We start from the raw sequence: 25,279 nt of genomic DNA, 5'->3' as shown, positions 1-25,279 counted from the left end.
TAATATGCTAGAGTTCGAATTTTTTACATATAAGATTCCAGCATAATGTGTTGGAATTTCATAATGTGTTGGAGTAAATATGCTGAAAGTTTATATGCAGGAGCTCCATAATCTAGCATATTATGCTGAAACTTTCCATGTTTCAGCTAAAATAGTGACTATTTTTCAATGACTTTGCAAATGCTGACTATTTTTTGATTACCGATCCGATAACTGGCTAGCTCATGCTATTCACTTTTATCAATGGGCTTGTTTTATTTGTATACTACAACCCGTTCCAATTTATGTTCGTTCAAAAAAGAATAATATATTTTTATATTTTAAAAATAGTTTAATTTTAAGTTTTCTATGTTTTTCTTAACAACATAGTTTTATAACCATAAAAATATCATGACAAGTGTAAAATCACAAGTTTCAAATGTTTTTCTTTCTTTCTTAAATTTTATTCGAGTCATATATTACTACATAAATTGGAACAGTGAGAGTGACTTGGCACGTAATTTAAGAAAAAATAACTTTTGAATTTTGTGTTTTTAAATTTTCATGACATTTATGTGGTTGCAGAAACAAGTCATTGAAAGTAAAATGAAAAATTATAATTACATTTTTTTATTTTTTTTGTTTTTGTACAATAGCTCTCATACGGGCTGATTTTTTCCTATTATCTAATTGGTAAATATTTAATTCCACGTATGAGAGTATGTTTGACAATTTCAATTTATTTTTACCAAGTGAAATTTAATGTTGATTGAGAAAGAAATGTCTTGTTTACGCGGGAAGATGTTTTGACTTTGAATTGGGTGAATAATTTAATGGAAATTTTACCTCCTATAGCAAATGTTGATACCTTATTTATTATAAATAAATACCCTTTTAAAAAATTATCTCTTATAGCTACCTTTTAATTTTTATAGCAAAATATCTATTTATTTATGGTCACTTCCTACCTTTAAGCCATTAAATTTGTTGTGTATTATTTCTCTCTCTCCCTCTCTCCTCCTTTCTCTTTCCTCTTTCTTCTCTTTTCCCCCTGGTTTTTTTCTCCCATGCTTTTAGAAACCTAGCAGGGGCTGTGTTCCGCCAACGACAGATCCGGCCGACGACCATTTCCATCCTTCCTTGTTGTGTCACCCCTAACCCCCTCCTCTGACCAGCAATACCTTCTTCTTTTTCTGAAGTGATGATTACATTAAAACATTATTTGGTTTCCAAACGTACCTTTTTTTTTATTCTACGAGATTATCGTCGGCTGTTTTCTTCTTTTTCTGAAGTGATGATTACATTAGAAAACCATTTGCTTTCCAAACGTGACGATCTAAAATAGTTGAAGTTGAAAAATTCTAAGATCCAACATCTTTCACGCCATTTTGAATGGAAAGTAAAGAAGTGATTTTTTTGCTTAACTACTCGTAATTCAAAATTCATGGTCCAACTAATTCAAATTCATTCTACGAGATTATAAGAAGATTTCGACAAGGTAAAGGAATGCGAAAATAAAACAGCAAAAGAAAAAAAAGAAGCAGCTGCTTTGTCTTGAAGATTCTGTTACCTTTTTCTTCATTGTATTTCAATGCATCTCGCTGTATTTTCATGTATTTCATTGTATTCGCTGTTTTTTTTTCTATTGTATTTCAATGTATCTCGCTGTATTCCATGTATTTCATTGTATTCACTGTCTCGCTGTATTCCATGAATGTATTTGTATGTTTTTTTAATTAATTTTATTTATGTATTCAGATGTATATATGTATTCAAATGTATCTACAATATGCATTCATATGTTTTTGCACTATAGATGACCTGCAATACTTCATGTATTCAATGTATTTTTATGTATTTAACTGTATTCAATGTAATTTTATAATTTCAATATATAAATTTATTTGTAAAGATACCACTAAAAAAAGAAAGGATAGATTGAATCTCTTAAGTTTGCTCTGTTTTTGGGGTGTTTTTTGGTTGAGAATCTTTTCTATAACTGAAAATTCAAATTTTGTGTGTTATAATTGAGTTTGTTGAGTTATATTAGGAGTCTATCGCGTTAATTGATTCACTTACCATTTTTAAGCCGAAGACCTTTTTTTCGCAAATTCCGTTACTGTATTCACAAATACAGTTTGCAAATACAGTCAAATACATTCTATGCTTAGCTGGACTCCCCTGTTTTCCGCCGAGTTTTGCTACTGTATTCATGAATACAGTAGCAAAAACACATTGAATACAGTCTATAACAACTGAAAACATAGCTATAGGAAGTAATTTAGTAAATGATAGCTATAACAAGCTAATAATCACTAAAACATAGTGGTTTCTGAAAATTTCTCTAATTTAATCTATAAAAATTTTCGTAATACAACTACGCCTCAATTCCAAGCAAGTAAGGATGACTATGAATCCTCATTGTCTATGTTATTCCGTTCGAGTAATTTCCATAAAAAAAAACATTTTGCATCACAAACTATTAGCATATTTTTCCGTAACTTAATACTGATTAGCAAACCGAGTGAATTTACAAGGGAATAGATAAGATGGCAACTTTTTTCCGCACAAACAATGAGAGCCTAGTTATCTTACCAATATTCAAAACTTCTGCCCATCTAAGGCTCCGAGTTTCCTGTTACACAAAGATATCATCATTTGTTACTTGGACTAGTAGCATATTTTGGACCGATATACAAGCAGTTGGGCACGGTGTTTTCTTCAAAAAGCTCGTCCTTGTCAATATAAGAGTCTTTCAATCTTTGCAGTTTTTGTCATGAAACTTTGTGAAAAGCTGATTCCTGTACTTGAAATAACAATAATTGAAGTAAACCAGTTAGGCATTCTACTATAGATGATCCAAAAGCCAAATAAAGTGCAGATGACTGAAAATAATCCTAGAACAACGATGTGCAGTAACTGTTACCTTATCTTGGTATATACTCAAATTAAGGAACTTTGTTTAAATTTCTTGATTCCAAATTAGTGATATAATGACGTTGTGCATCACTGTTGCTAGTGTGAATTAGGAATTTCAGAATTACTTTCAAAAGATAATGAAAGAAGATGTCACTTGAAAGCCTTTTGATCAATTGCTCATTGCTAAGAATTCAGACATTTCAACCACTTAGCACAGAAAAACCAAGCTAGCATTTGATGCAGATATGCCAGAAGGGCCAAATATTAGTCACAATTCAATAGGATTTAAGCAAGTAGAGCACCAAAAATTATGGTAATTTTGACCCTAAAGAGAAAACAAATGGAATATGTCGTTTTCTTTTAGCAATACATACCTATTGTACTCCAGTTTCTGGATAACAATCCCATTAAGCAAGAGCTCCGAACTATAAACAAGAGTTCCTGCAACAGTGATACTTATAGCCATCAGTTCCAAGGTAGCAGTTAATTGCTAGAAGGGAGAAAGAAAGAAATGAAAGCATACCTTTTTTTAGATATGGAATGCATACTTTGTAATCTTCTTCGCAGGAAAGAATTAATAGATCATCACAAGTGACTTTATTATTCGATTCGTCCCCCACCTGAAAAACATTTTAAAAAATGGAAAACAAGAACCTTAATTGACGTAAATTTGTTATAATATTTCAAATTATTAATTAATAAAAAAGAATTTACGAGCTTGGATAATTTTATCCTGATCATGCACATTAGTCACACATCAAAAGCAGAAACTAAAACAACATTAAAAAGAAGTCAAATCAATGCCATGGCTGTGTACCTCACCCTGCACTGCCTTGACCAAGCTTAGAAGGGTATCTCTATTAGGTTTTACGCTAGGAGTTATAATGACTCTTCGACCCTGTTCACAGGAAAAAGTTAACTAATGATAACCTGAATACTTCTCTAGCAGTAAGTATAAACACATACCTTTAGAAGGGGATACTTTCTGGCATGAGCAAGTGAAGCCGGCATATTGAAACCAAGTTTCTTTTCCTTTTTGGCATCTCTTAAGATATAACTTTTCTCATCGACAAAACAGCTTGCTCTCCCACAGCTCTCAAGCCACAAATGTGTTAAAATTGGTTTTCCGCAGGCAATGGCTTCCAGCATATTCCTAGTTCTAACAAAACTGTCAGTAACAAAGTGTGTTGCATCAGAACAATTTGATGTGGAGATAAATCCCAGTCTTGCTAAAATCTGCATTCACAGGCAATTGGAATAACCTTGAATCATTGCCAAGTACTAGGTTAAAAGTCAAATATATCTCAGGAAATTGGAAGCACTACCTTTTTTTGCTGCTTGATTAATTTGCTATCCAGGCTCTGGCTAAACAAGACATGAATTTCACCTGCACCTTTTCGTCGTCTTGAACCTCTGGGCAGAAAACCAGGTAATTTCTCTGCATAGCCTAATCTAATAAGCTCTTGGGTAAGGGTTGATCTAGAGAGATTTCTCATGTGTTGCCTGCCTTTCTTGTCACCATTAAGACTGTATGATCGATTTGAGTTTCCACTTGAAGTTATGTCAAATTTCATGTCGTTTGTCAAAAGATTAGTGGATATGGATATCACTTCATTTACTTTGGCAGTCTCGGTAGATTCGGCTCTCTTGAAATCCATGGACATCATCTTTTCACTTGTGACTGAATATTTACAAGGTTCATGTGTACACTCAATGGCCAAGAGTCCTGAGTGGTTCTTTTCAGATGAAGACTGAATTCGTCTTTTAAATACTAAGAGTTGTGGTCTCCTCTCTGCCTTATGATTCAAATCAGGATACTTAAAGTTATTATCCTCATCAGCGGAGATTTGTAGAGGATAGAGATCGCTTGATCCATTTGATAGCCGCCGTGCACCTTTATGTGTCCTTTTCCCTTTAGAGACCCAGCTTTCCAATTTCACTTGACTCAACATTGCTGCTAAACTTTGACGGATTTCTCCTTGTTTCTGCATGTTAACTTTTCTAGCTTTCCTTGATGTGTCAGTACCTGATTTGGAGACTTTTCCTCTCACAGCAGCCACTTTCAACAAATTGTCATTTAACTCTACTAGGTCATGTGGCTTCCTTCTTTTCTTTGGAAAATCAGACTCTGTATTAGGATTGGTTGCTTGGTTCTCCGGGCTCCTTAAATTTGAAGATACTTGATGCCTAGTTCTACGAACAACCGAAGAAAAATCTCTGGTTTTGCCTCTTAACTGCTCTGTTTCAGCTGAGCTACATTCAGTAGGTTCTGATGAATTGCTCTCAATGTTAAACTCTCTTGAGAAAGCGCTCTCAGGAAATTCCCCTTCTTTAAGTATGCTGGTTTCTGGAATTTGAAGGGCACAAACAGTGTCACATTTCAAAGGAGGGGCATGTAGCAGGATTTCCATAGCTTCAGCCGCCAGTTGAGTGTCAAAGCCAACATCATATGTATCAAGTGTGTCTGATCGTTTTCCTTCAAATTGTTGCTCAAATTCCCCCACATCAAACTGCTCATCCGACTTCCTTAGGAAGCTGTCTTCAGCATTCATATGGCCTTCCACTAGAAACTTCAGTTCGGCCTTATTTAAGCCTGTCATACTTCCCATTGGCTCCTCACTGGACTGGACACTTGATACCTTTTGTTTCTTCAATCCGGACATCTTGCTGTCAAAGGTCAATATCTTTCTGTGTCTTGAAAAAGATCCGTTTGCACTGTCACTTTGTCTCTCAGGCCAGTCAATAACCCCCAAGTTTTTTACTGCATTTTGAATATTCATTCTGCTTGCCAACTTTTGAGGTCCCCCACGGCTTAAAATGGGACTTGATATGATTTTATTCACTCCTCCAGCTTTGGCTTCATTGACTGCTTCTCCATCCGCTAGAAACTTCGGTTCCGCCTTATTTAAATCTTCCATACTTCCCATTGGCTCCTTACTGGATTGGACACTTGATACTCTTTTGTTCTTCAGTCTATAGTTCTTGCGGTCATAGGCCAATATCTTTCTGTCTCTTGAAAAAGAACTTTTTGTGCCATCTCTTTGGCTCTCAGGCCAGTCAAAAACTCCTGAGTTTTTTATTGCATTTTGAATATTCATTCTGCTTGCCAACTTTTGAGGTCCCCCATGACTGAAAATGGGACGTGATATCATCTTATTCACTCCTCCAGCTTTGACTTCATTGAGTACATCTTCATTGTTAACTGATAGGTAGTGGTCCACGAAGTCCAGAGCGTTAGCTTCTGATAGCATATGAGGTACTTGAGACTCAGTGTTGCTTAACTTGGGAACACCTATGCGACAAGAATGAATTGGAAACTCTTTATCTCCATCCACACCCTCCTTTTGATTAACTGATGAAACCCTCTCCTTGTCTAGAGCGTAACCAGTTAAGGCTTCCGTTTCCACATTCCCCTCAAAGATTTCATCCTTGAATATTTCAGCACCCGGCCACAAATAATGGTCCTCTTCAACTCTTGATTTTGTACTAGAAGCTATATTATCCACTTGTCTAGATGTTCTACCGTTTACCTCAGGAAACTGCTTCTGTTGACTAGTATTATCAAAATCCATGGTGCTTCTGGCTGAATCTGAATGCTGAAGTAATTTCTTCGACCTCCGTAGGCATCCTGGTGAAAATATAGACAACATTCAAGGTGCAACAAAAAAAGGAGATACACAATTGGAAGAATACATGGCATGCACATTGAAAGATGCTATGACGATCAGGCAAGCTATTAAGATAAGAATTGAGAGGACTTCTCTCCACAGATGCAGAAGTTAAGTATGATAGTATGCTGATAGCTACTTATCAACTTCAACACTTACGCTTCAGGCATGTTTTCTCAAGTCAAACTGAAAATTAAACTATGCCATATATCACTCAGAAATCGTAAAATTATTAAGCTTCAGTCACTAAGGCTTCCTAATTTCTATACACTTCTTCCTTTTTATCTAAATACACATGGTTATCTTCCAGAATTGTGAGAATAAGATGGTATTCCGTCATTGGCAACAAATATCTAATTGGACAAATAATCAGTAAAGTGCTATTCGAAAGTAAAATATGAGTCCATTCAGCAATTTACAGCCCAACCAACATTTCCAATGGCATTGATGATGCATCTAAACCTATACAATAAGTTGTCCTCCTTGAAAAGTTTACAGCTGCTAGCGTATTGAGCTAATGCTAACGGGAGCACTTTAAGCTAGGAAGATGCTATTAGAGAGCTTAAGTAGGATTCCAAATGAGTAGATGATCATAGAAACCATATATCATTAGTTGGACAAATTAAATTTAGTCAAAGGTAAATAGGTAATGTTCATAAGCCAAATGCTTACCCACGTAGGTTCGTTCGGAAACCGGTGAGAGTTTCCACTTATCCGACCGCTTTGTATACCTTGTATCATCAGAAGATCTGCACTTTGAGACACTTTCCAGTTCAGCACAGTGCATTCTTTCATCGTCACTGTCAAGGACAACCTCTTCCTCAGAGTCGTTCGATAAACAAGAATTCTCATTTTCAACACAATCAGGGATATCCAAAATCTTTGCAGGAGAATCAAGGTTCTCCATTCCAAACGTAGGACTCTCAATGTTAACAGTATCATCCAAGGGAAGTGTATACGCATTCGCAGCTTCCATTCTGCTCCGATTCTCTCCGATTCTGCAGAGCTTTTCGCTTACTATCTGATCACAAGATCATGTATAAAACTTCTAAGATGAAATGGACATAAATAGAGCAGAATGAATGAGTGTATGTGTGTGTGTCTATACAGTAGTAGATGTAGCTTATTAGCTAGGGGTTCAATTGGACTTGGAACATGAATATCTGTGTGAAAAGACACTAAATTTTAACAAATAACCCATAATTTCAAAACTAAAATAAGTTCAGGGCTAAGACTTTTAAAGGTTGAACCCATCAAATTTAAATCCTAAATCCGCCTTTACGTTTATGTTTTTAATATAGGACGAATATAATTGACTGCAACTACCCAAAAAAATGGGCATTGAGTCAGTAGTTGATTCCTTGATTAACATAAATTGGTTCATCCTTTTCTTTTTTTGTGTTTTTTTTGTTTTTTTGAGGTGATTGGTTGGGTTGTGAGGACACACTAAATATGGAAGATTTGAGGAACATCCATAATTCCTCTTAATCTCTAACAAATTCATAGAGTTTGTAAATAATTGAAAGCTAAATTAAGCATCTGCACTGTACTTCAAACTCATTTGCCAATCCACTTCAAATACCTAGATATCATGCAAGGAGCCAAAACCTAATTTTTTTTCAATGTTCGTGCAAAATCAAAAATAGAAATTCAAAAATTCAAAAACTTATACATACGATCATGTTAAAATTTCAACTATTTTTATCTTCATCAGGATCATTATCAACAAACATCTACTAAATAATCATTTTGTGCAAAATAAATAAATAAAATCATGACTAAATGGAAAAGAAAAAAAAACCATTAAAGAAAGGACAGTAAAGTACTGGTTCACGATATAAGTTAAATAGTAACGAAAATAAATTTTTACCTGAATAATACACGATTGGAAATGGAAATTCGAAAGATAAAATTAAATTGCAGAAACCGGAATAATCGAGCTTCCTATGGAATATAAGAAAGCCGAATATAGTGTAGTACGTGAGGACGTGAGGTTTATCAATGGCAAAAATGAGGTTTTGAGTCTTTTAACAGGAAATGGAGGAGTCAAAAAATAAATAAAAATAGAAAAAGCGGCAAACTTTTGGAGGGAAATTAGAAGGGACTGGCTTATAGAATGTCCGTCTTTGGGCTGCTATTTAAGTTGCAACCAAGGTATACAAATTATATTTATGGAAAATGATACTTTACAGCCGTTTTCGTTATATTAACCGAAAAAATAAATATTTTTGGATATATATATATATATATATATGTTTCGTTAATTGACCTAACTCCATCCATATACACTTTCTACAATAAAAGTTATACTGCTTTCATCTTAACCAACGACAAAAATTTACCTTCAAATTGTTGGCTTTATATCCTGATCCATCATGTGGAATGTGGTCTCCAGCATCACCCCGCTAGTGAGGATGGGGAGTGTGATCTCGCCCAAAGTTCGTTCAACTGCATTGTTAAAATCGGTTAGTGTAATGCAGTGCGACACTATCTTATCCTCAAGGCGCATTTGTATGAGGACACGTGGATAAATAATGCACGCTCTACTTCTGTCGTCCACCGTAATTCTCCTAACATGAGTATCAAGAATATGTAAAGTGATGGCAAATGTGTCATTGTAAGGGAAAGTCAAATTGTCGGCATCTGACTCATCGAAGATGATACTCTCTTTGAGGCCATCATACTGTTCATAAGTGATCCATCTCTTGAGTTTGTGAGTGGCGATGAACTTGATGTCGTTGATCGAGGCGTCGTCACTGCCCCCAATAATCATGTTGATGGTGCGAGCGGGATAAGGCGGCTTGGCGGGCCTGGACGTTCTCGTCCCTTTGCTAAGGTGTTATTGCCTTTGTCAACTGAGCAACTCTTTGAGGTGTCCTTGTTGCAGCAGGTTCGCCACTTCTAACCTTAGAGCGTGGCTGTCTTTCATCTTGTGTCCACGGTCTTGGTGGAACTCACAGAAGGCATCTGACTTCCTGGTGCTTGGGACGGACCTTATCTTTGGTGGCCATTTCACCTTTGGTCCGAGCTTCTCGAGTGCATAGACCACCTCTGTAGGTGACACACAAAAATTATGAGCGGATAGTAAAGGGACCATACTTCAGTTGTTTATGTGGACGTCTGATCTTGGCTTAGAGCGGCCATCTTCACGGCAAAAGTTGGGGACGAGTGGCCTGATATATAGTTGATGCTGATCTCTGCCTGATCGCAGCATTGGAGGGTCTCTCCGTGTGTCGTCCCTACGTTCCCTCCTGGGTTCGGATTGCACTGAGATGAGTCGTCGTGTTGGCCCATTGAGGTCTTCGTCATCTACCATGACCTCGGCACAATATGCATTGTGGATCTCGTCCCAGGTAGCTGGTGGATACTTCATCAATCGGCTCAGTAGCTTTCCGGTCGCCTTTAAACCTTCTCTGTTCAGCCCATTTTGGAAGGCGGCTACAACCATCCCTTCGAAGACATTTGGTAAGGTCATTCTCACCATTTTAAATCGAGCTAAGAAGTCCCTCAGTCCTTCCCCTAGGGATTGTCTGATGGTGAAGATATCATTTACCCTTGTTTCATCTTTCTTGGCCCCGACATGCGCCATTATGAACTTGTCTGCCATCTCTTCGAATGTTTCTATAGAATAGGCTAGCAGCTGCGAATACCATGTCAACTCCCCTTCTGTGAGGTTTTCACCGAACCTTTTCAACAAGATAGAGGACATTTGTTCCTTGGTGAGGTCATTGCCTTTCACTGCAGTGACGTAATGGGTCACATGGTCCTCGGGATCAGCTGCTTCTTCATTGTACGACTGTTCCACGAACCTGTCTGCATCTCGTTTTGGTAATAATTTGGGAGCATATGGTATCTTGTCTACCCCGTTCTTGGTGATCCTTCATATGTTCCTTGAGTGCCCTGTTCTCGTTCTCCATTTCTTCCATTCTCTTTAACACATCGGCGTGGACGTTGTCACCTGAACTGTCAGCTTGCATGAGTATTACCTGAAGTAGGAGGGTTCGGTTAATCCTCTCGTCCATTCTTATGCTGTGTTGTAGGGATCCTTGGGGTTTCCTCGGTCGTACATGGGGCCTGCTTGCTCATCACGCTGACCAAAGTGTCGGTTAGCCAAGCCTCTATGAGCTTTTTCATAACAGGTGGTGCTCCTTCCTCCGCGAATGTGGAAGCCTATTTTCTGTTTGGTTTGGTTGTGCTACAGAAGGGTGTCAGCGACTTCCCTAACCTGGGGGATGTCATGAGGATTACTTCTTCATCTTGAGTTTCGCACCCTTCATCGATGGCACTCATAAGGTTGAGTGGAACGTTGTCCACCCCTTTTGTTCCCTTTCCTTGATCGATATTTTCCTAGTTACCTGCCATGGTATCTTTGTATGCGAAGAAAAAAGGATAGCTCTATAGTATGTTAGGTTAACAAGTTATCGAATAATGCAGATCTGAATGAAAACTGATTGTTTGACTATACAATCTCCACATATGACGCCAAATTGTATGACCCAAAAATTAGATCTAGGTTTTTATATAATTAGATTTATAGAAAAATAGGGTTAATCATAGTCAATATCAATATTCAGTAGCAGATCTAGCACTTTTGGGGTGAGTATTCACTATGTAATATTTGAAAAGATTATCTAGGAACAATGATGAACAATAAAAGCTTAAAAATGTAAATAATAAAAATAAATGATAATAAATGGCTTTTGAATAATAAATGAAACAAAGTTCACCGACAAAGGTAAGATCTTCAAAGATGTTTTCTGACAATGATCGATGGTGATAAGCAGTTGAATATTTTGATTCTTGTTGGATGGTGAGCGAGAGATAGAAGAAAAAGGAAGTTTAAAGTTAGGCTTTGTTTCTATTCAATAAAGAGAGAATCTTGCACAGAGACTATCAATGATATTCTTTACAAAAAAGGTATGATCCCTTTCTTAAACTACATCTCTTCCTATTTATAAGGATACATGGGTCACAAAATCCTAGGTAGTACAACAGAAAAGAATATCCATTAGAATATTCCCTAAGGAATCTAAATCCTAAGCTGGTTGTCACTCCGTATTGAAAACTCTCGCCCTAGTCCTTGTCTTCTACTAAGCCATTTCGACCTCGACTGCGATTTATCTTTCTCACCTGACCTCGACCTTTTGGGGTCAGGCTGACTCGTCACAGCCTTCAAAGGCTTTATCGCCGTTGACCGGGTCAAACAAATAAATTGGAATTTTTTGCCCATACATAATGGAAGGCGTTAACTTCAGATTAGATTTTGTTATTAGATGCATATAGCAAAATGACGTACTACTCTCAAGATACAATGGATCACTCAGAAATCTTTTAATGTGCTCTCAAATAGAAGTTCTGAAAGACTCTTTGATCTCTCAATTGATTTTATAGGAATTTAGAATAATTTGACACGTATGTGTCTTTGGAAGGAAGTGATATGATAAGGAGCCAAGGACCGAAGAAACTCAAGTGCAAATTTTCTGTAAGGGAAACAATTCTTTATAGAGAGTGAAACATACCTTTCCAAGTAACATCTTTTCACAAAGAATAGGTGTATCTCATAAATAATGAGAGCATCTTTTCACAACTTATCTTATTCAAAAGGTACTCTAGATTTTATATCAAAATGAGGAGTATGACAGACACCTCGAGAGGCATAAACAAAAGGATACATAAGCAAAGATACACCACTATAGATTGATGATTACATAATCTCAATCGCTCAATTACTCCAATATTATTGGTTGAGTAGTTTCCCACGTTGGAAACCTATGATCGATTCCCCTTATCAGTACCCTCCTCAGTTAGAGCTCGTCGCACCAGGCTTGTCTAGATCGGTTTACATCTCTTGTGTGGTTTGCGAGCTATTGCACAAGTAAGTTAACTAGTGCGCACCCTAAAGTAGAGCTGTCAATATGGGCCGGGTTAAGGCAACCCAACTCACATGGGCTTTAACAATTGATGGGCTGGGCTAGCCCACCATTTTGATAGGCCTTATAATGGTCAGCCCACCCCTGCCTTATGTGGGCCGCGGGCCCCCATGGGCTGGCCCATCATTTTGTTAAAATAATTTTATATTTTTTCTTTAAGTTCTAACCAACAAAAAAAAAAAGTTAAAAAATATCTTATTGGAAAAAATTCGCAAAACTTAATAACTTTTTATACTATTCCAATATATCACAATAAACACTAAAAAAATAAAAGACAAGACTATATTTCATTCACTAAAAGTCAAAACTTAAAACGAACTATTCAAGAGAACGCCCATGGCGCTTATGGGATATCCAACACATCATCTTCATCAAACACATTTGAATCCGCTTGTGACAAGGTTGTCTTGACATCTTCACTTTCATCTACATCTACAATTCATGTGCAATATTAATTAGATAAATATTAAGAATAATTAAATTTTAAAAATTAATAATATTCAAATTCACATAAACAAAAATATTACCAGTTTGAGTTTGGGAAAAACTGTGCAACCAATTTCGAGTAATAATAAGTGTTTAGACTTTTTCATGATGGATGCAACTTCTGTACTTTGTCATAACACGGCCACCAATGCTAAATGCTAATTCCGGTGCTACAATGGTAATAGGAATACTAAGTACATCGTGCGCCATCACTAAAAGATCGGGATATTTTCTAGAATGGTCCTTCCAATACATGACAACATATCCATCTCTTGAAACTTCTCAAAATCAAGCTTTGGTTCTTCTAAGTAAAGATCCAATTCTGACTTTCCATCGCTATAGGCATTATACTTTGTATATATTTTAAATAAATATTTTTATTAGGCTCACGGCCGGCCCAAGCCAGCCTCAGTCAAGCCTCATGAGCCATAGGCTTACTCGGGTCGGGCTTAAAAGCCTCATTTTTAAATGAGCTCCAAAAATTCTAGCCCAACCCTGCTAAATCAACGTAGACGATCAAGTTTTTATTTACAATGATAAAGAGTACAAAAAATATATTATAACTCAAGGAAAGACGTAAATTTAGTTTTTTGATGATCTGCTTACTTTCAGCCCATTTCAACATTTTATAATCATCGAAAACCAGGACGTTGAAGCTCATCTTTTACTAGTTGAGCGAATGAGAGGCAGCCATTCCAATCAAGGAGATTAGCGTTGCCCAACTTTGAGATGAAACTTCTACCCATAGGGAAAGTAGTATGATCAATATAACTCTCATTAACCATATCTTAAATATCAACTTCTATATCAACATCGTCATCTTCCATCTCAACATACCATATACAAAATTGAATTCTCTTATGATTGTTATGGTGCTTTAAGTTAGGAGGTGTGGGTACCTTAACGGCTCGTCAACAATAAGTACTTCGATCGGTCGCAACCCCAAGAGCGAGAAATTCATTACCGAGTGAATATTATTGCTTTTCTTCACCTTCATCAGCAAAAACCAACTTGACAATTTGACAGCTTGGTTTACAAAAAGAATAATTGCCGAAATTGAACCAACAATTTAGGCTTCAGATTCTTTTACCAAAATTGTGAAAACACATAAATGCAACTTTATTTAATATCCGTAACAAATAGTATCCCAACAATTAAGGGAGTCCAAAACCAAAATGATGTAAAAGAACGGACAGAAAAACCATATTAATGCATGAAAAAATAAGAAGAACATAACTAGCATTAGCGCATAGGGCTACTGCGCTATATGGCAACGGGTGTGAAGCCACTAACATTTACATGTTCTACTAGATTTCATTGGTTATGCTTTTTACATAGTTAGTTAACCAATATTTATTTATTTTCTATATGTTTGTTATTATCATATTTTATGTTTATTTGATGTAATTTCTAAATAGGTAAACAACCATTCACTCTAAGAGTCAAATTTTTATCGGAACCAATTTTTTTGTTATGCTATAATTCCTCTATAACAATACTTCACTGTAGCAGCCAAAAATATGAGAACAAATGAGATTGTTATATAGAAGTTTGACTGTATATATATCTTATGTATGATTATTAATACTTAGTGTATTTAGAGTATGTATACTTTAATTTAGGTTAGGTACAGATAGTCAATTGCGCTAATATTAATTGCATTTTTATTCTAAAATGATAAACTAGATACTTTTCTCTTTTTGTAAGAAAAAATATGGGGATCTTAAGCAATTACCCGTAATTACTCGTCTATACCCATAAAAAATTCTTACCCACAAACTATTTACATTATACCTATTGTAGCTGAAAGAGGTTGAAATCAGCACCAATTTCAAATGAACTAAATAAAATCTTACTATATTTCATATAGTCACAACGAAAATTTTAAATTGGAGACCAAGTACTGGAGGAGATCTTTAACTTGAAATTTTTGACCAAATCCACTTCAAATCAATTTTAAATGAACTCAAATTTCATATTCAAATTCGTACAAATATTTGCAACAAATTTAATCCACCCGCATCCAACGTCCAAACAATTATTAAGTTTTTAATTCCCAAACAAAAAGCTTCAAAGCTCCTTTAATAGTGGACTAGTTTTGTTTTTCTTCAATTATCAGCAACCAAATTTGGACTATAACCACGATTTTAGCTTTGTACAATAGAACCCAGATGACAAAACAATAACAGTTAAAGTATGTTGTTATAGTATATCATATATTATTATAATATATTGTTATAGTATATTATATATTATTATAGTATACCATTGTTGTATATTATATATTATTACAGTATACTGTTGTAGTATAGCTGTATACTCTTATAGCAGTATTATATACCGTACCGGTATACAATTGGGTAACTGCATTACGCTTTTAATTCTCAAACCAAAGCTTCAAAGCTTCTTCACTGGTGGACAATTTTCATTCTTTTTAAATTATCAGCAACCGAATTTAGACTATAACCACGATTTTAGCTTTGCACAATAGCATCCAGATGATTTAACAAATAACAGTCGAAGTATACTATTAAAGTATATTATATATATTATAACAATATATTGTTATCGTATATTCCATATTATTACAGTATACCATTTAAAGTTATTGTCCCCGGCTCAAATTCTATTACTAAATTCTTTATGAAAATTTTACCTCCTATAACAAACTATTACACCTTATTTATTATAAACCAAAATAATTTTAAAATATTATTACATATAACTACCTTTTCTATTTTATAGCAAAATAGGTATTTATTTATACCTAAAATTGAGGCATGAAATACGTCAATTATATTCTTTTTCTCTCTCTTTCTTCTCTCTCTATCAGCAAGATTGTCAATCCCCTCTCTCCCCCCTCAAAATTTCCTTTATAGTTATCCTTTTCTCGTGATTGGAAAACCGTGCAAGCATACTTGATTTAAGTTCAGTCCTTTTCTAATTTTTTGACTTTCCCAACCGAAAGAAGAACAAGAATTGAAAAAGAGAAAAATAGAAGATTTGATCTAGCAATGGCTACGAGCAAAAGATTTGAGGGCTAGGTTTTTGTTCGTCTCCATTTTTAGTTTTAATACAATGTATACAGTATTTTGCTTGGCTGGAATACGCCATCTCCGCTAACTTTCTTCTCTTTTTTTACTATTTAGTCACATACAATGACACAAATACATTGTATTATGTACAAATAAACTCAAATACATTATTTTTTGTATAAATATATTATTTTTGTGCCTGTATTTATGTATTCCGAAGGTTTGTACTTTTTGAATACAACCGAATATCACTGTGTTTTTGTGATTTTTTGTTGTTTGACTACAACCGAATTGAATATGGTGAATTGAATACAATATATAATAGTGAATAATGAATATATGTGAATTGAATAGAATGTATACATTCGAATACAATGTATATTGTATTCATGAATACAGTAGCGCGAATACAGTCGCACAGCTGGACTCCCCTATTTTTAGGCGAATTCCGCTACTGTATTCATGAATACAGTAGCGCGAATACAGTCGCGTAACAACTAAATAGTAGCTATAGGAAGTAATTATATTTATGGTAGCTATAGAAAGTTAATAGTCACTAAACACTAGTGGTTTATGAAAATTCCTCTATATTGTATACCATAACAATATACTATTCGGTAACTGTGTTCTTCTTTAACTTTCAGCTGAAAAGTTCGTTCTCAAGTACCTCAAACCATCTCCAAATGTGAACCAAATTTCATTACGAACTTTCTGAAGGTACTATAAGTAATATTTTACAACATCCACTTCGAATTAAACATCAAATCTTCAAAATGAAATTCCAAATTTAGGAGCTTCAAGCTCAATAATGATGGGTCTTCAAACACACACAAAAATTTTAATCTGGGAAGCTTAATATATAACCACAACAATGCATGGGTTCAGAAATACAAATACATACACAAAAAAGAATATACTAATATAGAAAGAGTATTTTGGATTGAAACTCATATAAAATAATATGAAAACTTGTCTTTTAAAATTTATATAGAAAATTCTAAAACAAAAAATTGGAAATATGCATGGGTTTGTACTGGATTTTCATCATCCACTAAAAAGAATGAGCTACTTGTATTTTTTGAAAAGGGAAAAGAACATTCGGGTGTGGGACTATGCTTGTTTAGAGAAATTGAAAAGGAAAATGGGATTAGGTAGGCTGGGTAAATAGTTTAGGCCGCATATGCAAGAAAAGTAAATCATTTAGGCCTCAGTATTAAAGGGTAAATAGTTGAGAATCTTACAGAAATATTCCAAATAAGTCCCAACTTACTGTCACGACCCCAATTCCCCTCCGTAGGATGTCGTGCTGGCACCTAGTCTCTACGACTAGGTAAGCCTAACCACAATAAAAACTTAACAGATATGAATTTAACAATTTGCGGAAAAATAACTGAACAATAGATAAAAATCCTCCAAAGCGGAATCTCACAATTTCACACCCCAAAACCGGTGGAATTGGGACATAAGCTCTATAGATAACTACTAGAGTACTACTACATCACTGTCCGAAAAATAAATACAACAGTAATGAAAATAAGGGAAGGTGACTCCGAGGCCTGCGAACGCCGAGCAAGCATACATTGAAGTATCCTGTAAAAGCAGTTCGCAAGAGTCTATCTACCGGCACAAGCCGACGTACATGGATCTGCACAAAAAGATGTGCAGAAGCATAACATGAGTACACCACAACGATACCCAATAAGTGTCAATCCTAACCTAAATAGAGTAGTGACGAGGCCAGATCGAGACACCCACTAGGATATAAATAAGCAGTATGAAAATGAAATACAGATACAAAATGGAAGAAAGAAGTAACTAATATGGAACAAGATGATAACATGATTTAATACTGGAGAGACAACAATAGAAACAACATAAATAAGCAACTAAAGGACTACAATGGTCATGTACGGACAACAAATGATTGTACAACAAGAATGAAACAACAGATATATATCCCACCAAAATACTTTGCAATGTGAAATAAACAGCAAGGATCACATCGAGGTTCCGCCTCGTGTATAATGAAATAAAGACTGAGGTACTGCCTCGCATAATCAAGAATCACAACAGAGGTACCGCCTCGTATTCACTTTTCTCAATTTCAACCACAATCCTTCTTTATACTGCCGCGTGAGCCTTGCATTTGAAAAATAAGTTTTGAAATCAGTTTTCCCGAAATAGCTACACACACTTTAGCCCACTTTATGACGTCGCATGACTTCACGTAGTTCCCCTACAAGCAACACGCACATTATTCCCACCTTATACCGCCGCCTGCACATCAACACAAGCCTTATACTGCCACATGCATATTAATACCATAACACAATAACAACTTGTACCACAAGTGCCCACATATCACAACTCTTCAACAACAACAATATCAATGTTTTCACACAATAACCCATGGATCCAACACAAAGTATACAAGAATATCAACAATAATAATGGATGAAAAATGCTCAATAGGATAGATGTTCCAACAATAACCAACATCGCCTCAACGTATTAACAACTTCCACAACCTCAACATCAAATAGCTCAACGATGAGAAACAACGTGTAACCAGATAAGACTAACTCACAATAAAGGGAACAATCTTTAACAATGAGTATCAAATAACGGGAGTCAACAAATAAGGGGCAACATGAACAATTAATTTAACAATGATAATTAACATAACATGTGACAATAAGGGGGCAATAAGTTAAATAAAGCATGGGAGCAATTTAGCAAGTAAGATGTATGACAATTACTAAACAATCAATCTAAAGCATTTAAGGATAGTCTAACACAGTTAAGGATGATTTAACTATGGGAATATAGAACCTAATATGGCATTTCAATTCAAGCATGGAAATAGTCTTAGTAGACTAAACCGGTCAAATACTACGTACAACCCATGTACCCACTCATCACCGTGCGTACACAGATTTTACTTAGCACAATTGAATCAAACAATACCAATCATAAGGGGTAGGTCCCCCACACAAAGTTAGGCAAGACACTTATCTCAATTAGGCTAATTCAGTACTCAAAAATAGCTTTTCCTTTAAAGTGCGCCTCCACACGGGCTCAAATCTAACCAAAATTGACTTAATAATAGTAAACAATGCGAGGGAATTCAAATGCAATTGATAAAGTTAAGATTTTTACACTTTTCCCAAAAAGTCAACAAAAGTCAACTCGAAGCTCGTCCGGTCGAAACCCGGGTCCAATGGTAGATTCCATCTACCCTTGACTCCACGAGTTCATATATGTCAATTAGTTTCAAAATTCGAGTCCAAATCGACTCTCAAAACGCAATTTCTTATTTTTTAAAACCTTGACAAAGTTTCACAAATTTTTACATTGATTCACATGATTTTGATGTTAAAATCTAAGATATGTTAATGGAATATAATTAGAAATAGATTAGAATCACTTACCCAAGGTTTGTAGGTGAAAATCCCCTCTCTAAGTCGTCTCCTACCGAGTCTAGGGTTCAAAAATAAGCGAATAAGTTCAAAAATCTCGTCTCCCAACCCTTTAACCACTTGTAGATGTCACATTTGAGACACAGGGTTCGCATTTGCGAACCTAGATAGGATCAACATATATCGCAATTGTGATAAAGGTTTCATAATTGCGAACTAGGGAAACATCGCAAAAGCGTAGAAATGTTCGCAACTGCGAACTCTAAACAATTCCTACCGACTTCGAAAATGCGAAGGTAAGGTCGCATTTGCGATAATTGCCCACACTTGTCGCCTTCGCAAATGCGAGCCTAGTGTTCGCATTTACGACACGAGAGCACCAGATATCAGTCTTCTGCAATTTTAATCCAAACCTCTTCGGATCGTGTCCGAAACTCATCTGAGCCCTTAGGGCTCCAAACCAAACATCCACACAAGTCTAAAACATCATACAAACTATTCCGTGTGATCAAAACACAAAAAAATAACATCTAAAACTACGAATTGAACTCTAAAACGCATGATTTTCAAAGAGATTTTCAAGAACTTCTATAATCTCAACTAAGCGTCTGAATTCTATCTAATTAACTCTGAATGACGCCAAATTTTGTAGACAAGTTAAAAATACCATAACAGACCTATTTCAAGTTCCAAAATAATTTCCGAGATTAATAGCTAAAAGTCAACATATTGTCAAACTTTTCAACCTAAAATTGCCAAATTTCCTCAAATCAACCTACGGACTTCCAAAATAAATTCCGGCATCTAAGTCCGAAATCGCGATACGAAGCTATCAGAATCATAAAAATACAGTTCTGGCATCGTTTTCACAAAAGTCAAAGTTTGGTTAATATTTTTAAATTTAAACTTCTAAGTCTGGAATTAAGGGTCTGAATCAACCCCAAAGCCTCCCGGAACGAAACTAATTAAACCTGAAAGTCATAAAGGCATAAACACACAAGTGTGAAGCAATAAAAGGGATAACAAGGCTCAAATACACAAAATGACCGATCTGGTTGTTATATTCTCCCCCTCTTAAAACAAACGTTCGTCCTCGAACGTGCATAAGGACATACCTGAAGCACTGAACAGATGAGGATAACTACTATGCATGTCGTGCTTGGTATCCCAGGTCGCCTTCTCTACAAGATGACCCCTCCATTGAACCTTCACTAAAGAAATATCTCGTGACCTCAACTTCCGGAGCTGTCGGTCCAAGATGACCACCGGATTCTCAACATAAGACAAATCATTGTCGAACTGAATTGAGCTGAAGTCTAACATATGAGACCGATCATTGTGATACTTCCGGAGCATGGAAACATGGAATACTGGATGAACTACATCTAAAGTAGGTGGCAGTGCAAGCTTGTAGGTCATTTCTCCAATCCTCTCAAGAATCTCAAAAGTTCTGATATACCTAGGGCTCAACTTACCCTTCTTCCCGAACCTCATAACACCCTTCATGGGCAAAACTCGGAGCAAGACTCGCTTCCCAACCATGAATGCAACATCGTGAACCCTTTGATCCGCATAACTCTTCTGCCTAGATTGGGCTGCGGGAAGCCGATCTTGAATCAATTTGACCTTTTCCAAAGCATCCAGAACCAAGTCTGTACCCAGTGGCCTAGCCTCACCCGACTCAAAATAAACCACTGAAGACCAACACCGCTACCCATACTAGGCCTCATATGTAGCCATCTGAATGCTCGACTGGTAGTTATTATTGTATATAAACTCTGCAAGCGACAAAAACTAATCCTAAGAACCCCCAAAATCAATCACACATGCACAAAGCATATCCTCCAATATCTGAATAGTGCGCTCGGACTGTCCGTCCGCCTGAGGGTGAAATGTTGTACTCAGATCCACCCAGCCTAGATCATACTGCACATCCTTCCAGAACCGCGATGTAAACTCCGTACCCTGTCAGAGATGATGGATACCGGAAGTCCGGAACGCCATGAAGTCTGACAATCTCGCGAATATAAACCTGAGCTAGCTGCTCTGAAGAATAAGTAGTCAACACTGGAATGAAATGAGCTGACTTGGTCAACCTATCCACAATCACCCATACCACATAGTACTTTTTCTGAGTCCGCGGAAGCCCAACAACAGAATACATAGTAACCCTCTCCCATTCCACTTTGGAATCTCTAGCCTCTGAAGTAATCCACCTGGCCAATGATGCTCATACTTCACCTGCTGATAATTTAGGCACCGATATACATACTCCACTATGTCCTTCTTCATTCTCCTCCACCAATAGTGTTGCCTCAATTCTTGATACATCTTGGCGGCACCCGGATGAATGGAGTATTGAGGACTATGAGCCTCTTGAAGAATCAACTCACACAAACCATCTACATTCGGCACACATAGCCTGCCCTGCATCCGTAACACACTGTCATCCCCAATAGTGATCTACTTGGCATCGTCGTGATGAACCGTGTCCTTGAGGACAAGCAGATGGGGGTCGTCATACTGACGCTCTCTGATGCGATCATAAAGAGAAGACCGAGAAATCATATAGGCAAAAATTCAACTGGGATCCGAAACATCCAATCTAACAAACTAGATGGCTAAGGCATGAACCTCCAATGCTAATGGCCTCTCTGCTACCGGTAGGTATGATAAACTACCCAAACTCTCCGCCTTTCGACTCAAGGCATCAGTCACCATATTGGCCTCCCGGGATGATAAAGAATGGTGATATTATAGTCCTTAAGCAACTCTAGACATCTTAGTTGCCGCAAGTTAAGATCCTTCTGTTTGAACAGATGATGTAGACTCCGATGGTCGGTAAAGACCTCATAAGGTACACCATAGAAATAGTGCCGCTAGATCTTCAATGCATGAACAATGACTGTCAACTCCAAATCGTGGACTGGATAATTCTTCTCATGAGTCTTTAACTGTCGAGATGCGTAAGCAATCACCCTACCGTCTTGCATCAACATCGCGCCAAGTCCAACACGTGACACATCACAATACATAGTAAAAGACCCTGAGCCCATAGGCAACACCAATACTTGGGTTGTGGTCAAAGTTGTCTTGAGCTTTTGAAAGATCTCCTCACACTCCTCAGTCCACATGAATGGAGAGCCCTTCTGGGTCAATCTGGTCATAAGTGCAGCAATAGACGAGAAACCCTCTACGAATCGACGGTAATACCCGGCCAAACCAAGAAAACTACGGATCTCAGTAGCTGAAGACGGTCTGGGCTAACTCTGCATCACCTCAATCTTCTTCTGATCTACCTTGATCCTCTCACTTGACAACACATGACCCAAAAATGCCACTAAATCGAGCCAGCATTCACACTTTGAGAACTTTGCATATAAGTTCTTCTCCCTCAAGGGCTGAAGCACACTCCTCAAATGCTGCTCATCATCTTCCCAACTGAGGGAGTACACCAAGATGTCGTCAATAAACATAATGACAAATGAATCAAGATAAGGCTAGAACACACTATTCATCAGGTGCATAAATGTTGTTGGTGCATTGGTCAGCACGAAAGACATCACGATAAACTCGTAGTGACCATACCGAGTCTTTAAGGCACTCTTCGGAATATCTAGATCACGAATCTTCAACTGATAACCTAACCACAAATCAATCTTGGAGAATACTCTGGCACCCTGTAGCTGATCAAATAAGTCATCAATGCGTGGCAATGGATACATGTTCTTCACTGTAATCTTGTTCAACTGACGATAATCAATACACATGCGCATAGTTCTATCCTTATTCTTAACAAACAAGACCGGAGCACTCCACGACGACACACTAGGCCGAATGAATCCCTTATAAAGCAACTCTTGTAACTTATCCTTTAACTCTTTCAGCTCTACTAGGGCCATATGATATGGTGGAATAAAAATGGGCTGAGTGCCCGACGATAAATCAATACCGAAATTGATATTTCTGTCAGGCGGCATGCTCGGAAGATCTGCTGAAAATACATCTGGAAAGTCCCTCACTACCAGAACTGACTCATCGGTAGGAGTATCAGCACTGGCATCCCGTAGAAAGGCTAGATAAGTATTACACCCTTTCTTAACCATCCATTGAGCCTTTAGGAATGATACAACTCTGCTAGGAACATAATCTAATGCACCTCTCCACTCTAACCGTGGTAAACCTGGCATAGCCAGCGTCACAGTCTTGGCATGACAATCAAGAATAGCATGATGGGGAGACAACCAGTCCATGCCCAAGATAACATCAAAGTCTACTATACTAAGTAGCAACATATCAACTATGGTCTGAAAACCACCAATAACAACTAGACACGACCGATACACACGATCCATAATAATAGAATGTCCCATAAGTGTAGATACATAAACAGGATAACTCAAGGAATCACGGGATATACCTAAATATGGAGCAAAGTAAGATGATACATAGGAATAAGTGGAGCCTGGGTCAAATAAGACCGATGCATCTCTATGACAGACCGGAACAATACCTGTAATGACTGAGTCTGAAGCAACGGCCTCTGTCCTAGCAGGAAGAGCAAAATATATGGCCTGGCCTCCCCCTCTAGGGTAACCTCTGTTTGACTGTCCCCCACCCCCTAGTTGTCTAAGCGGGTGGAGTGGCAACTGGGGCAACGACCATAGCCTGTGAAGTCTGCGGACCTGACTAGATCCGTACACCCTGAGTAGTCTGGGAAGGTGCACCCCTACTAAGTTTGGGCAATCTCTGACCATGTGGCGGGTATCACCACACTCAAAATAAGCGCTCGGAGGACGTGGCGGCTGGGACTAACTCGGGCCTGGTTGGCTGGACTGACCACTGAAGGCACCCTGTGCATGAGGTGCACTAAAAAGTGGTTGAGCAAAGTGTGCAACCTGGGACCTCGATACAACCGGAGCACCACTAGAAGCTGGAAGTGCTGAATGAACTGGGCGGCTCACATAGCCCCTACCATGACTGGCTGAAGTCGTAGCGATACCACCACTAAATCCCCATGTGCCACGAGACCTCTTGGCCTCCCTATCATCACTATCACAGTCTCGTATACCATCCAGCCTTCGTGCAATCTCAACCACTTGATGATACGGAATTCTGACTCCAACTCCCTGGCTATGTTGTACCTAATACTCTGGTTGAGCACCTCGATAAATTGACGGACTCGCTCCCTGACTGTGTCAACCAAGGCTGGTGCATGCTTGGACAAACCACTAAATTGGACAGCATACTCCGACATTGATATAGTATCCTGGTGCAGCCGCTCAAAATCCGAGCGCCAAGCATCCCGAAGGGTCTGAGGAACAAACTCTCTCAAGAATAAATCTAAAAACCAATCCCATGTGAGTGAAACTGCCTCGGCTGGGCTAACCACCTCGTACGCCCACCACCACTGATATGTCGCTCTCTTCAGCTGGAACGTAGTGAAGGCAACCCTACTCGTCTCCACAATTCTCATAGTGTGGAGAATGCAGTGACACTCCTCAAGAAACCCATGCGCATCTTCTAAATCCAAACCATTGAAAGTAGAAGGGTGCTACTTCTTGATCCTCTCGAGCATGAGATGCTCCTCCTCAGATGTTGTTGCCCTAACCACGGGCTGAACTGGAGCAACATGCTATATTAGTATAACCTCTGGGACCTTATCAACCTAGACACGCTGCTCTGGGTACGAGCCACGGGAGTCTGTGTTCCCCCCCCCCCAGCCTGAGATGTGGCTGGTGCAAGTGGGATCAACCCCGTCTGAGATAAGGTGTTGAACATGCTCATAAACTGTGCAAGGGTCTCCTGAAGTGCTGGGGTGGCAATAGGCGCCTCGAGTGTCT

The 25,279-nt window shown here is 37.6% G+C and overlaps 3 protein-coding genes across 4 annotated transcripts; all 3 read right to left on the bottom strand.

Annotated features, from left to right (window-relative positions):
• Nucleotides 1-2,364: 2,364 nt before the first annotated feature.
• Nucleotides 2,365-8,699, bottom strand: LOC107779044 (uncharacterized). Of its 2 annotated transcripts, XM_016599386.2 has the most exons (8): nucleotides 8,437-8,699; nucleotides 7,239-7,587; nucleotides 4,224-6,526; nucleotides 3,865-4,134; nucleotides 3,716-3,796; nucleotides 3,422-3,518; nucleotides 3,273-3,339; nucleotides 2,365-2,780 (listed from the first exon to the last, which is right to left on the bottom strand). In XM_016599386.2, the coding sequence occupies exons 2-8, from the start codon at nucleotides 7,540-7,542 to the stop codon at nucleotides 2,735-2,737; spliced, it is 3,168 nt and encodes a 1,055-aa protein (XP_016454872.2). In that variant the 5' UTR covers nucleotides 7,543-7,587; nucleotides 8,437-8,699; the 3' UTR covers nucleotides 2,365-2,734. The 2 variants fall into 2 exon arrangements, 1 of the variants encoding a protein (XP_016454872.2); XR_012701027.1 differs by lacking the exon at nucleotides 2,365-2,780 and having other exon boundaries at nucleotides 3,721-3,796.
• Nucleotides 8,700-20,357: 11,658 nt separating this feature from the next.
• Nucleotides 20,358-20,855, bottom strand: LOC142171660 (uncharacterized). Its single transcript, XM_075235348.1, has 2 exons — nucleotides 20,552-20,855; nucleotides 20,358-20,407 (listed from the first exon to the last, which is right to left on the bottom strand). Exons 1-2 carry the CDS (start codon nucleotides 20,853-20,855, stop codon nucleotides 20,358-20,360), a joined length of 354 nt encoding a protein of 117 aa, XP_075091449.1.
• A 1,844-nt stretch (nucleotides 20,856-22,699) lies between these two features.
• LOC142171659 (uncharacterized) lies at nucleotides 22,700-24,693 on the bottom strand. The gene is made up of 2 exons (XM_075235347.1): nucleotides 24,401-24,693; nucleotides 22,700-22,877 (listed from the first exon to the last, which is right to left on the bottom strand). The coding sequence occupies exons 1-2, from the start codon at nucleotides 24,691-24,693 to the stop codon at nucleotides 22,700-22,702; spliced, it is 471 nt and encodes a 156-aa protein (XP_075091448.1).
• Between the last annotated feature and the right edge of the window lie 586 nt (nucleotides 24,694-25,279).

Source organism: Nicotiana tabacum, chromosome 17, assembly GCF_000715075.1.
Source record: "Nicotiana tabacum cultivar K326 chromosome 17, ASM71507v2, whole genome shotgun sequence".
NCBI classification, from domain to species: domain Eukaryota; kingdom Viridiplantae; phylum Streptophyta; class Magnoliopsida; order Solanales; family Solanaceae; genus Nicotiana; species Nicotiana tabacum.
The sequence above is the reverse complement of the archived record's forward strand: the minus strand, read 5'-3'. Positions and strand labels throughout refer to the sequence as shown.